The sequence below is a fragment of the Ammodytes marinus genome (genome assembly GCF_949987685.1).
Source record: "Ammodytes marinus genome assembly, chromosome: 10".
Lineage (NCBI taxonomy): Eukaryota > Metazoa > Chordata > Actinopteri > Uranoscopiformes > Ammodytidae > Ammodytes > Ammodytes marinus.
Window position 1 is genome coordinate 11,633,211 of NC_137214.1, and position 18,995 is coordinate 11,652,205.

General features: G+C 40.7%; 1 protein-coding gene across 1 annotated transcript in view; it reads right to left on the minus strand.

Moving 5' to 3' along the window:
- The window catches only part of trpc7b (transient receptor potential cation channel, subfamily C, member 7b), a gene marked incomplete at both ends in the record, with an annotated part of 53,371 nt that overhangs the window by 19,277 nt on the left and 15,099 nt on the right, over positions 1–18,995 (minus strand). Inside the window, 5 exons of the mRNA XM_080035810.1 lie at positions 2,037–2,301; positions 8,173–8,406; positions 10,565–10,781; positions 14,246–14,410; positions 17,356–17,538. Coding sequence (XP_079891936.1) covers positions 2,037–2,301; positions 8,173–8,406; positions 10,565–10,781; positions 14,246–14,410; positions 17,356–17,538 — 1,064 coding nt within the window. The remainder of the gene's footprint in view (positions 1–2,036; positions 2,302–8,172; positions 8,407–10,564; positions 10,782–14,245; positions 14,411–17,355; positions 17,539–18,995) is intronic.

The following is an 18,995-nucleotide window of genomic DNA, read 5'->3' on the forward strand; positions in this document are numbered from 1 at the left end:
TCGAGTCGAGTTGAGCTGATACCACGCAGTGGAAAAGCGCCAATAGTAAGCTGTATAGACCAGTATGCAAGGCCTCATTCCAAAACTTGACCTCCTCTATCACTCTGCCATTCAAAAATAAATACTGTGAAGCATCACTCAGGGCTGCTGCAGCCAGTGACTGGAACAGCCAGTGACTGGAACAACCTACACAAAACACTCAAACTGGCCACTCTCGTCCCTCAGTCAGCTTTCAAGAACTCTTGTGGACATTCTCACTGACACATGCAACTGCTCACCCCCCACTAACATTCTCCCTTTTGTCTGTAATTTAGAATTTGTTCTTAATGACATGCCTTGTTAGATAAAGGTTAAATAAAAACTCTATAGATTAAGATTGGTGTTGAACTTGTCTACTTCTGAGGAGGACTTATACCAAACTTGCAAATAGACGGAGCGAATTGTGACTTCTTTTAGTCCATGCTCTCTCGCACCTAGGAAGTGTGAGCTTCAATGTACAAGATGGAAAACTGCAATTACATAGACGGTTCCACTCTGGTGAGTAAAAAGAGCAGAGGAGTTTTTGACAAGGTAATTACAGAGCAGCTTGTAAGGCATGTTTTGCTCAGTTGCATTGAGCAGAAATGCCATAACGTCATCAGTTTAAATCTGTAGATGGCTTCCTCTAAGAAAAGTGAATAATGAAATGTGACAGGGAGAGAGACCTGGGACAATCAATCATGTTAAATGTACTTGCTGAAAGATTATTTTCAGAAGCCCGAGATGGATAACTTGTCTATAAATATCAGACAATCACTGCGAAATATCCACCATCAGCAGACTCACGGATGAACTCAAATGAGGGAAGGTGGCTGAAGCTTTGATGTTCAGATCGATGTGTAGCAGGACTTTGTTGGATGGGTCGCTCAATTTACAATGACATTGATATGAAACAAAAACAACTTCTCTTTATAAAATGCTACGGTAAAACAAAACTGGTAGTGGAGTCTAAAACTTTTGGGACAGTTTTGCCCGACAGTGTCGTCTCTACTAGACTCGCGTGTTGCTCTCACAGCCATATTGAGGTGAAATTATAATGATAAAAAAAAAAATAATAATAATAATAATAGGCCGAGAAATTTTGCCTCAAACCCCAAACCCCCACCCGCCATTTCATTTATACCGACATTTTTTCCCACATTGATAATTCTTCATGTCACTTGCCAACTCACTTTAAAATTAAAATAGTCAAAAATAGTTGTGTTTATGGGGGAGATATACATCGAGGAGGAGTGGATCATTCTTCTATGTTACGTGGAAAAGACAAATTTCCAACCCATAACTTTGTTAAAGCGTTGACGTAAAACCACACGTTTGCTGTAAATTTGAGCGATTCAGCATTCTCCAAATTCGACAAAATAATGGGATTACCAGCATCAGGCCTGAGGAAAGAATAAAATTAGATCTTTTCCCACTGATAAAGCTTCACGGATTTAATAAACCCAGCAAACGGCCTCATCAAAGAGAAGACATAAGCCGATTTGTATTGTCCTCCTGGGGATTTCCTTGTTCTAGAAATTATAGTGACAGAATACCTAAATCAGACACTTATGACATGAATTCCTTTTCCTTTTTTGAAGTCAACTCGGATATAAAATGACCTGACTAAGCCATCATATAACTACACACGAGGACATCCATAATCCTCCAACAGTGGAGAAAAATCTATTTTCACCCTCTATTGTTATGTTCACACACACACACACACACACACACACACACACACACACACACACACACGCACCATAAGAACGATGTCAGAGTGAGGGGGCTGTCCCATACCACACCACTCAGAATCTTTAAGATTTTGGTGCCTTGATTAATGGCAGTGCCCAACAGGTGAACTGGTACCTCTCCAGCTACCAGTCCAAACTCCAAAACTGTCCCCACCGTCTGAGCTATGGCCTTTAGAAAGAGTTTGAACATGTTCGTTGTGACAGTGTGAACACACACATTTTCTTGCCAACATTTTCTTTCATCATCCATGATTTACTCACGTGGTGAAGGCGGGATTGTACTTGGCTCCCAGGTAGTAGGAGTAGAGGTTGAACATGCCGATCATGAAGGCCACAAACACCATGATGAAGATGACCATGAACTTGAAGATGTCCTTGACGGTGCGCCCCAGGGAGATCTGCAGCGGGCCGAAGCTCTCGTTGGCCGGCAGGATGTAGGCGATGCGCGAGAAGCTCAGCACCACAGCAATGGCATACAGGCCTTCAGAGATGATCTGAGGGTCTGAGGGCCGCCACTTGTTCCTGGCTAGAAGAGGAGAAGAAAAGAATGATAGAAAAGTGGGTTAAGAGTGGGTTAAGAGTAAGTGGTTAATGTGAATGAGCAGGAGTGGAATCCAAACCAGATACTGTTGAGTAATTGTTGGATTTTGAAGGGCTAATTTGCCCATTGGGACAATAAAATAAGGCAAGGCAAGGTTGTTTGTAAAGGAACCTTTCATACACGGACGCAATTCCAAGTGCTTGAAATTAAATATTTAAGGGGGAGAGAAAAATAAATAGATGAAGAAAGGATGGAGAGAATAATTGAATACCATGGATGTACACAAAGGAATAAACAGAGCGTACAAATGAATATAATGACTTCATAACAGCAGAGGGAATATTGTGGAGCCATAAACTACGGTCTCTCTTTTAAGTTTTATTAATACAATTGCTCATTTTAGTTACCGTAGAGGCAGAGGTAAAAAATTAATGTCTTCAGTGTATTTTGAAAGGTAACAACAGTAATTAAGCTAAAATAAGCAACATCAAAATAAGTGGTTAAGATTTCACCTAGTAAACATCTTCCCACTCAATACAATCTAATGCATTGGGAATGTAAGTGTAGTGCTTTGATGGAGGGGGAGGTACAGTGAGGAGATGGATTAAGTGGGAGCGTATCAATGTTCCCAGGGCTCAATGGGATACTACAGTATGTCAGGGGGGAAAAGAATTAGGCTTACTTACTATGGCAAGTTAACACATTGTGAATGCTTCATGAATATCAAGTGAGTGTTGGTTACTTAAGAACTGTATTTTATACGCAAAACCATATTTCACTTTCTGTTCCAATGGAATATGACATTAATCAAAAGTCTCATTTGGTGCCATATAAATCTGGAAACATTAAGCCCTGTGAACATCGGGATGACCCCGATTAAGTGAGGATGGATAGAGAGGTTGGAAAAATAGAGACAACATGTTGGAGACGTCTGGCGAGCAAAGAGAAAGGAATAAATGAATTGTAAAAGAAAGGACAGAGAGAGAGGACAAGAGGGAGAAACTTAGAAGTAGAGCTAGATTTTAAAAAATATACCCAAAAGAGAGATAAATAATAGTGAATAATACTCTCAATTTCACATATATTCTGTGACTATCCAGGCCAACGACTACGTATGTCATTCACAGTGTGAGCACTTATGTTGCAGCTTTGGAGGCATATGGAGAACAGCGTATGGGGATAATAATAACTGACACTCTCTCTCTACAGTAATATGCAGTGAAGTAATGTATTTATTTACTGACATGTCATGACTGAGTCGCACCACTAGAGGACAGCAATGATGAAGGTTCCTATAGTTGGCCACATAGGAAAGTCCTGTGCAGCCTGCAAGTAGGTTTTAATAATGTCCATTATAGAGGAGTTTAAGCTTAGAAAAAGCTTGACATTTTCTTTGATATAGAAGTTTTCCTGATTTGTCTAATATGCTGATGCTTTATTTCCAATAGAAGACTGATAGAAAAAGGGAAGGTAGGTATTAATAATTGCAAAGGGAAGTCATTTAATATTGCGTGCAAAAATATGTGTGACGTACACAGCAATGCCATTTTGATATAAATGACACATACACTGTCATTTGTTAGTGTCAGCTATTACCATTTCTACACACACACTCATCTGATGTGCTCCTCCTTATCAGTCGCTGATGAAGCACAGCCAGGATTCAAGCACCTCGTGACAGCGTTTTGCATTTTATCATGTGGTGTCAAATTGGTCTTTCTGGGGGAAAATAGTCTGGTAGATAAGACGTGGAGCAGTTCAACATTTTGTGAGCCAGGAATAAACAATTTTTTTCAGATTAAAAGAAGATGAATTGGATAGTTACAGTGGCTAGCGAAAGCATTCATATCCCTTGAGATTTTCCACATTTTGTAACGTTACAACCACATACACACATTTATTTCATTGGGATTTTATATGATGGACCAACACACAGTGGTGCAAAATTGTGAAGTGAAATGAAAATGAAACATGTTTTCCAATTTTTTTTATGAATAGAAATCTGAAAAATGTGGCGTGCATAAGTATTCAGCCCCCCTGAGTCAATGCTTTGTAGAACCACCTATTGCTGCAATTACTGCACAAGTATATTGGGGTATGTCTCTACCAGCTTTGCACATCTACAGACTGACATTTTTGCCCATTCTTCTTTACAAAATAGCTCAAGCTTCAGATTCAGCATCAGATTGGATGGAAAGCGTCTGTGAACAGCTATTTTCAAGTCTTTCCAGATATTCTCAATTGTATTTAGGTCTGGACTTTGACTAGACTATTCTAACACATGCCTATGTTTTGATCTAAACCATTCCATTGTAGATCTGGCTGTATGTTTAGGGTCATTGTCCTGCTGGAAGGTGAACCTCCATCCCACTCTCAAGTCTGTTGCAGACTCTAACAGGTTGTGTGCCCTGTATTTGGCTCCATCCATCTTCCCATCAACTCTAACCAGCTTCCCCGTCCCTGCTGAAGAACAGGACCCCCACAGCATGATGCTGCCACCACCATGTTTCACAGTGAGGATGGTGTGTTCAGGGTGGTGTGCAGTGTGAGTTTTCCACCACACATTGCATTTTGCATTAAGGCCAACAACTTCAATTTTGGTCTCATCTGACCAGAGCACCTTCCTCCAACCCTTGCCACAGCATATTCAGATGAGACCAAACTTGAAGTTGTTGGCCTAAATGCAAAATACAATTTGTGGCGGAAAACTAACACTGCACATCACCCTGAAGACACCATCCCTACCGTGAAACATGGTGGTGGCAGCATCATGCTGTGGGGGTCCTTTTCTTCAGCAGGGACAGGGAAGCTGGTCAGAGTTGATAGGAAGATGGATGGAGCCGAATACAGGGAAGAAAAACCTGTTAGAGTCTGCAAAAGACTTGAGACTGGGTGGAGGTTCACCTTCAAGGAGGACTACTGCCCTAAACGTACAGCCATATCTACAATGGAATGGTTTAGATCAGGGGTGTCAAACTCATTTTCACAAAGGGCCGAATTACGACATGATAATCACACGAAGGGCCAGACATGTCGCTTACTGACATGCCTTCTTTTTAATCCAAAACTCAAACAACATATCTAGGTATATAACCTGCGTACATACGAGGCATAGGCTAGATTTTGTTTACATATTTTGGGGGACAAATTATATGTGGGGGGTATGGGGGTGCTCCCCCAGAAATTTTTGTGCGTCAAACACTTAATTTCCTGTATTCTGGTGGATTTTTCTGTGTTGGTTTTCTGTGCCTTTTCTGCGTCAATTTATTGTGGAAATGTCTTTATTTTTGTAAAGGAAAAGACAACATTCAGGTTCCTGGTGAAACAAATATAAAGGACTATAATGCAGTAAGGCTCTCAGGCATCCTGGATTGAGCCACAATATGTTTTCTCTTGGATTTTTCTAAACTTTCTGCACATTCAAAACATATCACGTTTTTAAATTTTATTTTTTTATAGGAATCATGACCCAGCACCAGTGTTAACTATTTATGACACTTTACATTGGTAATGAAATGCAAAGCCACCATTGGAAACAAAAGGGGTGGGCTATCAGCGGGTATCTATCTAGTTAGTGAGCTATATTGTAACTTCAGGCAAAAGTTAGAAACCAGATAATGTTAGCATTCATCCTTAGACAGTTGACACAATCAATCATCATATTAGCATGCTATTTAGCCCCATAGATTGGCCTATTTACAGCCATTAGAAAACTGACATCTTTTCTTCAATGCAAATTCATCAATTCATGGCTTAAAATCCTGAGCTGTGGAACTTTCAGCATACATTCCTAGTGGTAAGCTATGCGAGTGTCCTAACGGTTGGGAGCGTGTGCGACGTGCCAATATGGCACAGGCTCCACATGAGAAAAAAAAAAAAAAAAATCATGATTTTTTTTTTTTTTTTTTGCGGGCCAAATTGAATGGAATTGCCGAATTGGTTCGCGGGCCAGATTAAATATTGAAACGGGCCAGATTTGGCCCGCGGGCCAGAGTTTGACACCCCTGGTTTAGATCAAAGCATAGTTATGTGTTAGAATGGCAAAGTCAAAGTCCAGACCTAAATACAATTGAGAATATCTGGAAATAATTGAAAATAGCTGTTCACAGACACTTTCCATCCAATCTGACGCTGAATCTGAAGCTCGGGCTATTTTGCAAAGAAGAATGGGCAAAAATGTCAGTCTGTAGATGTACAAAGCTGGTAGAGACATACCCCAATAGACTTGGAGCTGCAGGGCTGTACAGTGCGACAGTTTTGATCGCATTTGCTACTGAAATTGATCACGTGCGATGATGAATACAAATCCATTCGCACTCCTGCGACAGGTTGATAATGAGGAGAGGCTGTCTTTGAAACACAGAGGAGCGCTGCACAACACTGCTTAGAGGGCTCTACATTAACACTGCGGGTAAATGAGTCTTAGGCAAGTAAGTTATTGAGTCCACCCTTCACTTTGGCTGGTGAAAGATATGTGCTCTCGGGATCTGTGCTCCTGCAGCGATTCTAGGTAGGCTATAAAAACTTCACCAACGGCAATTACCCTAAGGAGACGGCACATTACCGCAGTTAAGTTAGCGCGTGTACAAACAGAACATTTCCTGTGCGCCTTCACATTAAAAGCCTGTTACTGGCCAAACGTGAGTTGACTTTTATTTTGAAGCCGGTAAGAGCAGGAAGTTAGCGCTTTTTTCTAGCTTGAAAGGCAACTCATTCAGCTGCAGCGAGCAGTCAACAGTAGCCTAGTCTATTTACAAAGTTTTAAATAACCCACTGAAAAGCTACTCCCAACACATTCACAACAACCTATTTAATTTATCCTAAATTGTACCAATATGTATACTTATTTATTTAATAGGCTATGTTTAATGTTTTAAAGTTTGGTTTTAATTAACAGAAGCAATTGGCAGGTTAGATTCTTTTTTCTAAATTGCAATCAGTGCACCCCTATTCATTTTTCCATAATTATTACTACACACACTAGGATATAATATGAGTTGAGAATCTCAAATGAGACCAAGATGACATGCTCAAAGGTAATTAGAGCGAAATGCAAGGGTTAAGGTTATGCAAGTTTTCGATCATACTTTGTGTGCTACCAAATTTATTTTTGTGCTACTGAATTTTTTTGCTTGCTAGCACCAGTGCTACCACCTAAAAAAATAAGCGTACAGCCCTGAGCTGTAATTACAGCAATAGGTGGCTCTACAACGTATTGACTCAGGGGGGCTGAATACTTTTCACACTTGTCAGTTTTTTGTGTGTGGTGACAAAATGTGGAAAAGTTCAAGGGAGATGAATACTTTTTCAAGCCACTTTATCTGCAGTATCGATAGTCACTACTATGGCGACGAAAACAATTCAGGATATCTAATCTTTGGGAAATGTGGTGCGAAACACACCAAAGAATTTAGTAAACTAAAAAAAAAAAGAACGCCAAGATATCCTCAAATTTTAAAAGCTGTACTACGTAACTACTGTATCTAACAGGAATTGGTGGTCTTGCTCTGCCATGTCTTAATAATTAGCGGAATAGCTATCCAAAGTGTGTTGCTGTATTTATTTTTGTCGCTTGTGATACATATCCGATTTCACGTTACTTCGTCAGTGCCTGTGTGATTCTGGAGTGAATGCGCATGTGGGACAGACAGTAGAGAATCAAAATAGTGATTAGAGGAAGAGTCTAGTCTACAGTAGTTACATTCGATTTAAATGGAATGGTTATTGTGGACAAAAATGATAATATAAAAAACAATATATGTAATAAAATAAATCTCACACATCTGTAGTATGTGTAATACCGCTAAACTTTACTAACATTGTTTATATTTGTATTCCTGACGCAAACAGGCTTACCGAAAGTGAAGTAGGCGACTTCTTCAGGCAGATAGGCGTCCTTGAGGTCTTGGTCCGGTACGTGCATGTCCACATACTGCTGGGCCTTGGTGGCCTTGAGGAAGGCCATGAAGCGCGCCGTGTAGGACGCAGCAAAGATGGACAGCATGCCAAAGTCTAGAACGTTCCACAGGTGCATGATGTACTCTCTTGGCCCGTCGCTCCAGATCTCCTTACACTCCAACCAAATCATACCTGCACACACACACACACACACACACACACACACACACACACACACACACACACACACACACACACACACACACACACACACACACACACACACACACACACACACACACACACACACACACACACACACACACACACACAAATTCAATTAAATTAAAAATCTTTGTCTATCACATAGTGACAGAAAATTTCCTTCAGTTTGTGGCTCAAACAACATCAAAACAACACATGGAGATAAAGATTCTCTCACAGGCACCCGTCAAAACACAAACGAGTTAATTCATGCACAGACACGCTCACAAATAAACATGTACAGATGTTGACAACAAAAGGCCTTTAATTTATACTAAAACACTCAGTGATCCCCACTTATGGCTCTGGTGCATACACACACACAGCAACTTTATATTCCTCCTACGCAAAAACAGTCATCCTCTATTTGCAGCCAAAACAAGGAGAAAATTGCTAAGTGAAAAAGGCTATCCGATCAGCATCGTCTCTATAACAATTACGGTGCCTTCAAAGCACGCCGCTGAAATTACAAATAGCCAGCTCGACCTGAACCAACACTCACCGCACACACACACGCACACACACACGTACACGAGCACCTGCTGCCGCCAAATTACAACGGCAAATGGGAAAGAATGGTGCCATTACACGTAAACAAATAAAAAAAGAACCATATGTGCGTCAAAATATACAAACCACACATATAATGTTATTATATATTAGTGTGTGTGTGTGTGTGTGTGTGTGTGTGTGTGTGTGTGTGTGTGTGTGTGTGTGTGTGTGTATGTGTGTGTCTGTAGATGAAAGGAAGAACATCAGCAGATGGGAGCCAGCTGGGGTCTGACAGATATTGCCATGGGCGAGTCATGTTTTGAGTTTGTTTTTCTGTCCTATCTCCCTGGTTCTTCATGCCTGTCTCCCTGTATGAGACGCACGCAATGGATATTGTTTAGCGAGAGACATTATCCCGCTTACTACACCGCTAATAACCTAATTAATTAATTAATTAATTAATTAATTAATTAATTAATTAATTAAATTAAATTAAATTAATATTGTTTTAGGTTTGTTTTTTATTGATTTAGATTTATTTCTTACGGTACAAAAAATAGTCCGCTACAATCACAACTTCCTCCATAGCAACGGTAACTATAAACTTACTCACGTCGTCTTGACTGGAGTCTTTTCAGACTTTAACCATGACTCATGAAGTTTCCTGCTTTACTGACACATTCAAAGAAATGTTGGTAAAGTATTAAACTTTTCAAATGAGTAGTAGGCCTAACTGTTTTTAAAAGTCTGTCAGTGGATTGATATGGCAGGAAGTGATAGATCAGAACAATGTCTGTAGGTCCATAGCAATGGTAAATTATCATTAACAGTGGGCATTCAGTATCGATAAATAATTGCCCGTAGAATGCAGCAATTGACCAATCAGAACACAGCATGTATCAGAACCGTGCAATATATATATATATATATATATATATATATATATATATATATATATATATATATATATATATATATATATATACATATATATATATATATATATATATATTGCACGGTATATTCTTCCTCTATTACATCTTCACTACAACCTCTCGGGTCGAACTCCCAAAATGTCCCTCTTGCTTATCGTTAGCACCCAGCATGACCACTGCTTAATCATGTCTGGCCTGTGCTGCATTCAGCTAAGCAAACTCGTGTTTGATCTCAGGTAGATAAAAGAGAATAATTTGTTGTGTTTCATCCACTCGGTTGGTTCATGGTGATGCGGCATTACTCTTAAATTCTGCCTCATATCAAAGTCAGGCGGACTCTTTTCAGGGACATTACTGAATAACGGGGAAAGGTGCTGAGTACTTTAAAAGGATACTTTATAACCTTGGTAGAAACATCTTCGTAGCCCACTGTTTACTTGCATGTTGATAAACTACATCCATTCCATATTGATTCAAAAGTCAACTTAAAAAGCAAATCCCAGAACACTCTTTACCCAAGGTTGTTTCATATCAAGGAGGGAGAATCTGCCAGGCCTGGTCAGTGGACCGTCTTACATCAGTTTTTTCATTTTTTTTTAATTGGCTGGATGTGCGCAGAATTTTCAAAAACACACTGCCACAGAGAAGGTGCGACTCACCCAACACCCACTTCATGATCAGCATCTCAGTCCAGGAGAACTGTGTGGTCTTGACCCTGAAGACTTGTCTGGGGTGGTCGGTGATGGTCTCGTTGGGCAGATTCTTCACGCCCTCGAAGCGGTCTGACGCGTTGATGACCAGCAGGCCCAAGAAGGTGGTGAAGGACACAGCGTGGGCCACAAACTTCATGAAGGGGCTCCGCAGGATCTGACCAAGCTGGGAAGAGACAAGATCGAGGATAAAGTAAGTGTGAGGGAATGTTTTAGTATTTAGTCAATATTAATGTTAAAGATGACTTGTGTGCCTGTCTAGATTTTTTAGCTCAGCTGTATAGATAAAGTCTCGACTCCTTAGACTCCAGAAGTTTATGGTTCACTGTGTTCAGCTCTGACCCAACACATTGGAACGCTTGGTGCCCGAGCCGGGGAGGTGTTAGAGAGAGCACAAGGTTAATACACTGCTCTCAGGAAGTGTCTGTCGGAACTGAATCGCAAGTCACCCGAGTTTCAGTCTGGTTCTCCTTGGCCAAGCCTGTAAGTTCAGTAAGCGGAATGGTCAGTTTAGCTAACTTCCTGTCACTGACTGCAGTTAGCAGTCCCCTCCCTCGTCCCCACGTCACCACATTAATGCACTGCGGTCTTCAAACAGCAAGTTGTCAAGCATCATCTCAGATAAGTAAGGGTGATAAAACATGATAAAAACCATCAAAACAGACATTGGGAAGGATTTTTACCTGCGCCGCCATTGTAGGCACATAAACATTCACACAACTGTCGCTCTGCGCGCGTGCACCGGCACAATACCAGTGCCTGTTGTCGTAAAGATCTGTGCTTGCGCATGCTGGCTGAGCGTGCATTTGTTTAGGTAGCGAGTGAAAGAAAGACTGCCGGAAAATGAGGTTATGTATGTATTTAGTATTGGTCAAAGACTTCACAGAGAGAGAGAGAGTAATATGACAACCCACGAAAATACATCAGACATTATAGCTTGTCAAGTAATTGTGTTCACTGGCGCTTGCCAACACAACAGCAAAATGAGTTTGTGTGCCAGGGAATTAGGCTGTAGATTCATGTTTGAATAAAACTGAAGCCAAATAGACCATCTGTTTTTATTTACAGAGATAACGCAGTGGTCATGATTTGTGTTGAATTTCTGAGATGTGGGTCCTAATAGATCAATATCAGAAAAGCACCACTACACAACCTTCTTAGTGGACAAACAGCAGCTGTTGCAAATCATTGATATGTTTATCCACTACTGTTTCAGCAAACATAATTCTAGAGAAACTAGCCAAACAATCAAACAAGTAGTGTTCAACATACAACAACAGACACAATAATACTCACACACATACACACACTTCTGACCCCATTATTGAGAGCCCAACATTTGCCACTCTGTGAACCCGCTGTGTTCAATATTAACTTACCCACAGGACACCTCTGCTCTCGGCATGCGCTGTAACACATCGGATATAATAGCTTTCCCCATGCCACACAAACTAACTAAAGCACGTGGGAAGAGGTTGTCTGATAAATCTTAACCCTGCAAAAAAAAACTCCTCTAAACCTGCTCCTGACGCTGGCCTTCTTGATTTATCCCATCTGGAGCGGCTGATCCATTTCACCCGTCAGCCTCTCAACACGTGGGTCAACCTAGATCAGGCCCACTGCTGTGTGGAAAGACAGCAAACCCCACTAGGATTTATTTATTTTTATCAGTAAGATGGTGACAAGAGCTGATTTTCACACTGGCAGCAGGCGCGTGAAGAGTAAAAAAGCAGAGGTTTGGTGTGAAATGGAAATTCCCCTTAAAGCTGCTGTGTGCCCTTCACTGTTCCTTAACATCTTTCCATCTGGGAGAACCAGGGTGTGCAGACCAGCATCCACTCTGAATAATGAGTTATCAAGATATGAGCAAAGGCCTTGTGACCACACTTTGCAGCATCACTCATGTCCACTTTGTTTAAATGGCAATAGATTAAAGGGGACAAAAAAGGTCTCTTTTGTCCTTCTCTCCCCTTGTCTCTTCCGTAACACACACACCGATCAGTTATGCTTGCATTAATGATTAATTGATCATGAGCATATCCTTGGTGTGACAGTTGGACAGTCTTTGATCGAGTGACCTGGGTTTGAATGAATCTCCCAAGATATAACAGGGACAAGTTGAAAAAAAGGCTAAGAAAAGGAAAGAGATTCAGGGGGGGGAAACTCAGGAAAATCTTGACACAGTAACAAAATAATCAACAAATCAAACAGTGGGGCTATTGCTTTATAAAATAATAATTCCCTGACTTCAGCATAGAGCTTGTTTCCATTGCCAGGCAATTTTTTCACCAATCTCTTGTTTCTTTGTCTTATTCTATATGTTTAATCTATTATCTGTCACTCAGAGAACGACTGAAGCGTATTCATGCGTGCACCTTCCAATGCAGGCCTGGCCCCCATCACTCTCTGATGTCTTCATTCCCCTTTCACCTCTTTTCAATCTTTAAGAAACACTCAATATCAGATACGCATCTGTTTTTCACCCTCTTTAATGACTTATTTACGAAAATGTCCATATCTCTCCCTGGATGATGTGACATGTGATATATTGGATGGGGTTTTGATGGCGGTTTGTTGTGATGGTTTGTAAATTGATATTATGTATGATCGGTGAGAGACGAAGCGGAACAAAATTGCGAGATTAGCGTCAGGTGGAGGAGGGCACGCAATCAACCCAAACACATCAGGGCTTTCTATGATGCAGCCTGCTTCTGTCTTGATGTATTATTTCCCTCACTTGCATTTATTTTAATTTTTTTTACCATTCTAATCATCCAAATGTATTTTGTGTTCCCTATTTGTCTCTGTTGAGATGCCATCATATTGCAATTAAGGCAGGCATTAAAATCCATTTTGTCTTGTGTCAGTTATTAGCTTGGTTTTAATTGTTTTATTATTATCCCACTCCATCTGCAGTTCTGCCTTCCTCTCACATCTCAGATGTCTAGTTTCAATATTTAACTGCTCCTTAATATTATGTAAGTGATAATCAAACAAATAGACAAGGTGCTTTGAATCCCATATTCATTTGGTTTTACTCCACCCTGCTAACTTTTTAACCCCTCTGCTCTTTCAGCTGCTTAAGAAAGTGGCAGACTATGACACACAGGCTGATCGATGGATTGATTCAAAATCACATATAATCGTACAGGCACCATGCAGACACGAACACATCCACACACATTAACATACACAGGTGTTTCCATGTCTCACTGACGGAGACTCTCTCAGCGTTACTGCTTTTTCGTGCACTTCAGAACAGCCAAAATAACTAATTAAAAAGTCATACAGAACATGAATCACCCAAAGGTTCTCAACGATGTTTTGAAAGTCAACCCTAGTACACACCACTTGATGATGAGGTGGAGGATTAACCTCGGTTGATGAGCAGATTTGCAAACAGTTCCCGAGTGTTTGGCCCCTTTCACATTGCATCACTTAACAGATTATAATTTGCTTGATGGAGTATTAACCTTTCGTGAGGATAAGCGCTGATTTAGATAGCATGGCCTTATAGCTAACTCTCACAGTTACATTAAGTTGCGGGGCTCGGGTGTTGTGTGTGTGTGTGTGTGTGTGTGTGTGTGTGTGTGTGTGTGTGTGTGTTTGCGCGCATATGTGCGTCCATACCTTGCTACATGGCACTATCCAGTAGGCAATAGCCAGGAATGGTAGACCTACAGCGACCCCCAGCACCGTCCCACACTTCACCCCGACGGACTGCTGCCTTAGATCGGGCAGGTTCTCGTACCAGATAGTCAACAGCTGCTGCTGGCAGTTGGGATGGGCAACGAACTGCAGAAAGAGAGGGACAAGACTATTAAATCAACGGAAAACAAGGAAGAAAGGATGGGGGGCACAGGGCACAGAGAGTGAGAGAGGAGTTATTAGCAGCCATAACAGTTATAGAAGTAATTTGCTTTGCTTTCCCAATCTTTGTAAAACATTGACGTTTTTTTCGGACTGTTTAAGAGGTCCCTCGGGGAATCTTTAAAGCAGTAGCGCATTAAGCAAACACATTAACACTGCAATGGGCCAGTAGTCACAAATATTTAACAGACTGACAGCAGAGGCATAGTTATCTTGTGATTCTATATTTTTAGCAGCAATAAAAAAGAAATCAAGATAAACAACATGTAACGTGTAAAAGTGGCTGTTCAGAAAATATATCTTAGTGCCTTCGTACACGTCCGTGTACAAACACGGATCCATGTGCTCAGCCAATATGATGTCTAATGTAGGCTAATCGTTAATCTTGATGTATAGTCTTTGTTTTTACTATTTCTAAAATGCTATTTCTAGGAAGGGGTCATTCCGCACTGGTGCTTTCATGTTTTATATTTAAGTATATTTGTAAATGTAGGACTTTAATGGAGAATACCTTCATTGTGACAAATACTTTTCATTTAGTAGCATTAATGACCTGAATAGTACCATTAACGACCTGAATACTTCCTCCACAACACACACCAGGGACAGCGTGAAGGAAATTACACCGGTGATTGCACCAAAGCAACACAAGTTAGAACATGGCGCTGAGGTACATTTCTTGGTTATTCATCTCTGAAGATCCACTTTTGGTTTTCTAAAGACACCATGGATTTTAGTACACAGCGATAGGGAAGGATTTGAGAGAGCAGGCTGATCTATTTCTTCTAAACGTTATAGTTTTTGTGATCCAACCTGAATCTATTAAACAATATCTTTCCACTCATTATGTCCCAAACTAAAAACCTCTTTGGATTGTAATGCCACAAGCAGCAGACTGAATGTATGCATTTACAGTAATTACTACCTTTATCATGAAAAGTACCAATGCTGCACATGGAACTCTCTTGTGCCTTTGAATCAAGTTAATGCAATGAGAATACTACTGTACATTCATGAAGGGCCCCGAGTGCTTCACTTTATGTTAATATTTAAAAAAACTCCTAGGTAGTTGAGTTGGCAGGCTGCTTTTCTATTTAGAGCACATCTATTCATTCCGTTCAAAATAAATATTCACGGCGGCCACTAGGCTTCATTTAGAATGAAAAACAGAAATGTTAAGAAGAAGTGTGGGAAATCAATTTAACTCACAGCGTGCGAAAAGAAAGCCGCTAGCAAGTAAGAAAGCCCGGAGTGTTTCCATTGATTATGGAAGCAGGTTGGCTTTATTAGATAAAGCTTGGTCTGGCATTTTTTCGACGTCTGTTGGCGACTTTGCTTCCGAGGATAGGAAGCGGTAAATGAAAGCAAAGTGCCGTTCCGGTCGGTTGAGAAAGGAGAGGATGGATGTTTCTGTTCTGGCTGGAGGAAGGAGGATGTGGACAACAGCAGCAATCGATGCTCAGTGGGTGATCAACTAGTGGCACAATCAAACCCTGTGTTTGTTATGCACAAACAGGTCATGATCTCCAGCTTTCTGTGTTAGCCCCTTTTGTTTCCTCCCTCCATCAATCCTGCGTCATCCCACCGGGAAGCATTGATCTTAGCTGACCAATGACGACCTCCGATCGAAATGCAAACACACACACACACACAAGCGTACCGTGACTTTATATATGCACTCCATCATTTCTATATTCACAGGGGAAACGCTGCATATGAGTTCATTAACCCAGTGACCCAGGACATCATGGGCCCTGCCTGTGTCCAGCAACCATGCAGCTCCAGCTCCATTGGTTTCCATGGCGATCTATCCCTCCCTGTCTCCTCGCGTCTTGTGTAATTAGCTGTCTGTGTATTGGTCACGCTATCTCGTACAGGATAAAAACACAGCTCCAACAGGATGTGTACTGCCCAACACACACGCAGCCACACACACACACACACACACACACACACACACACACACACACACACACACACACACACACACACACACACACACACACACACACACACACACACACACACACACACACACACACACACACACACACACACACACACACACATACACAGAGAGATCCACACTTGGGATTTACCTAATTAGAGAAAACATGCAGCGCATGAAGGTCAAACGGGAACGTGTGTGCGTTATGTGTGTGTGTGTGAGAGAGTTTGGTACGTGGAAATTGGGAAAAGGGATTTGGTTTGACATTTTGTAAGAACACTTTTGCTCAGCAGGGAGGGATTAGCTCTCTCTCAACAGAAGCCAGTTTGTTGTTTACGAAGGGCCCTTAGAGGCCACACAGGCACACAAATACACAACATACTGTACTATGCACATGGCGAGATGGCTCTTTAACACTTGCTTACTTACACACACAAATGCACAAGTCAAGCTACATTAAAACACTCCAATAAAAAACAAGTAGTCCTCATCAAGACATGTTGATGAAATAATGAAATGATGGCACATATTGTGTGTAAATTATATAAAATATAACAACATTAAAAAAGGTGTAAACATTGTCATTTTTTAAATATATATGTGGATTATATTTAACCAAAGCAACCAAATAATATGGTTAAAGAATAACGTATTCCACCTATATACACATCACGTCTAAGTTTACCAAGCTATATCGTTTCAAGTATAGGGGAAAAATGTGGCTGGCCTGTTTTCCTTTCGTTAAATCAATCACAATCGTTATGGGCGGCGCTAAGCCCAGGAAGCGCTACAGGCTACTAGTTGTCGATTTCCGGTAAACCAGACTTCTCAGCTTGTGAAAAGAGTTGTATAAATTCAGGTTGAGCGGCAAAAAGAAAATGATCTTGATATAATTCTCCTTAATATATTAAACAAATGTTACCTTTTTGACTTCGTACTTGATGGCCAGCTTGACGCGGCTCAGGCAGGGTCTGTTGTAGGGGCTCGGAGGGCACAGGTCCACATCACCGTTCAGTATGGCCTCCACGTCCTCTGTGTTCCGGCAGAGATCCAACACACCCACCACAAAGTCCTTACACTGCATGGACAGCTTACGGTATTCATTCTGCAGGAGTCAAAAAAAAATGAATACAAACATCATCCTGACAATCATGGAACCAAATGTTTTCAGACAGAGCAGGATTCTTTAAATACAAGAATCGCATTAGGGGGATATTGATCAAACCGTGCCAGTACCTGTCTCTTTGCTGCCTGTTTGGTGTTTTACAGTATCCCCTGGTTTCCCTTTTCCTTCTCGTTTTACCCATCTTACTGTGCCTGCCCTTCAGATGTTCTCGCACCATGCATAATATGGCTTTCTTGTGTCCTGCTGTCATATTTTACCTCAGGATATCCAGTGCTCACCTGACACCTGTCTTTGCTTGTGTACATTTTGAGTCAGTCACATGTTTGTTTTTAAATCTCTTGACCATTGCCATCCTTGTATGCAACCTCATAGAGACAGCGTCATCCCATGTTCCCGGGGTCCTCTGTTCCTAAACTCTATAATCTAATTCATTAATATTCATTACCAGTACAAGGAACATGACATAGAGTTGAACACATAAGACTCTGCGAAAATGAGTATCTCACAACATGATAAAACCTTTTGGAAAGTTAAAGTAATGTGTGTTTTCATCGAATATAGAGCCCTGAGAAAATAAGGCCATTGGAACATGGCTATGCTCTGATATCTGACATTATTCTCTTTTGATTCTATGGCATAAGTGTGAAACACTTAAAGGGTAATAATTTGGTTTGGGTCATGAATCATGATATTTTGATCTTGAAATAAATCAGCTTGACTTTGCAGAAATATCAGTTCTGTGTGTTGATGACCTAAACAAATGAAGAAAAAAGAAGAAAATTGAATCTCCTTTCAAAAAGAGATTTGCCTATTAGAGGGAGTTCACTGTTTGATCATCAAGTGAAGTGAGTTGATAAAAGTCAAAGTCAACATTCTAACAGTAATCTCCCATAATAACTTCAGTACACCTCTGCTACATTCCCAGATGTTCACACAGTCAGATCAGAAACAGTGGTAGGTCCAACAGATTGCATTTAAACTTCCCACAAAACCTCAAATAAGGGATCCACTTTGCTCTTTTATGCTCATTTTAAATGCCCCTACATTCCCATCAAACAAATTGTATGCACAGTTTGAATTTGCACATAAACCTTGAATGGAAATTGGATAAAATGTCGTAAAATCCCAAATATTTCAACCACTTTCACCTGAAATAATATACAAAAAAAAATGGTCTGAGGGAGTATTCCACAAAGATGAGAAGGACATGGTGAATAGTGGGAGCCAATCCATTAATTCAGTGTGGACATAATTGTCTTTCAAGCAACACAGGTTTTTATCAGAGTGAAAGAAGAGCTGCTGTCTTTTTGCACTGTCAATTGAATAATTTCAACGTATAGAGTAGTTTTGACATGAGTTACAGATCAAGGCAATCAACAGCAGGCCCACTTGTGTCCACACGATCAATTACACAGGCGAAACAACAAGCACAAAAC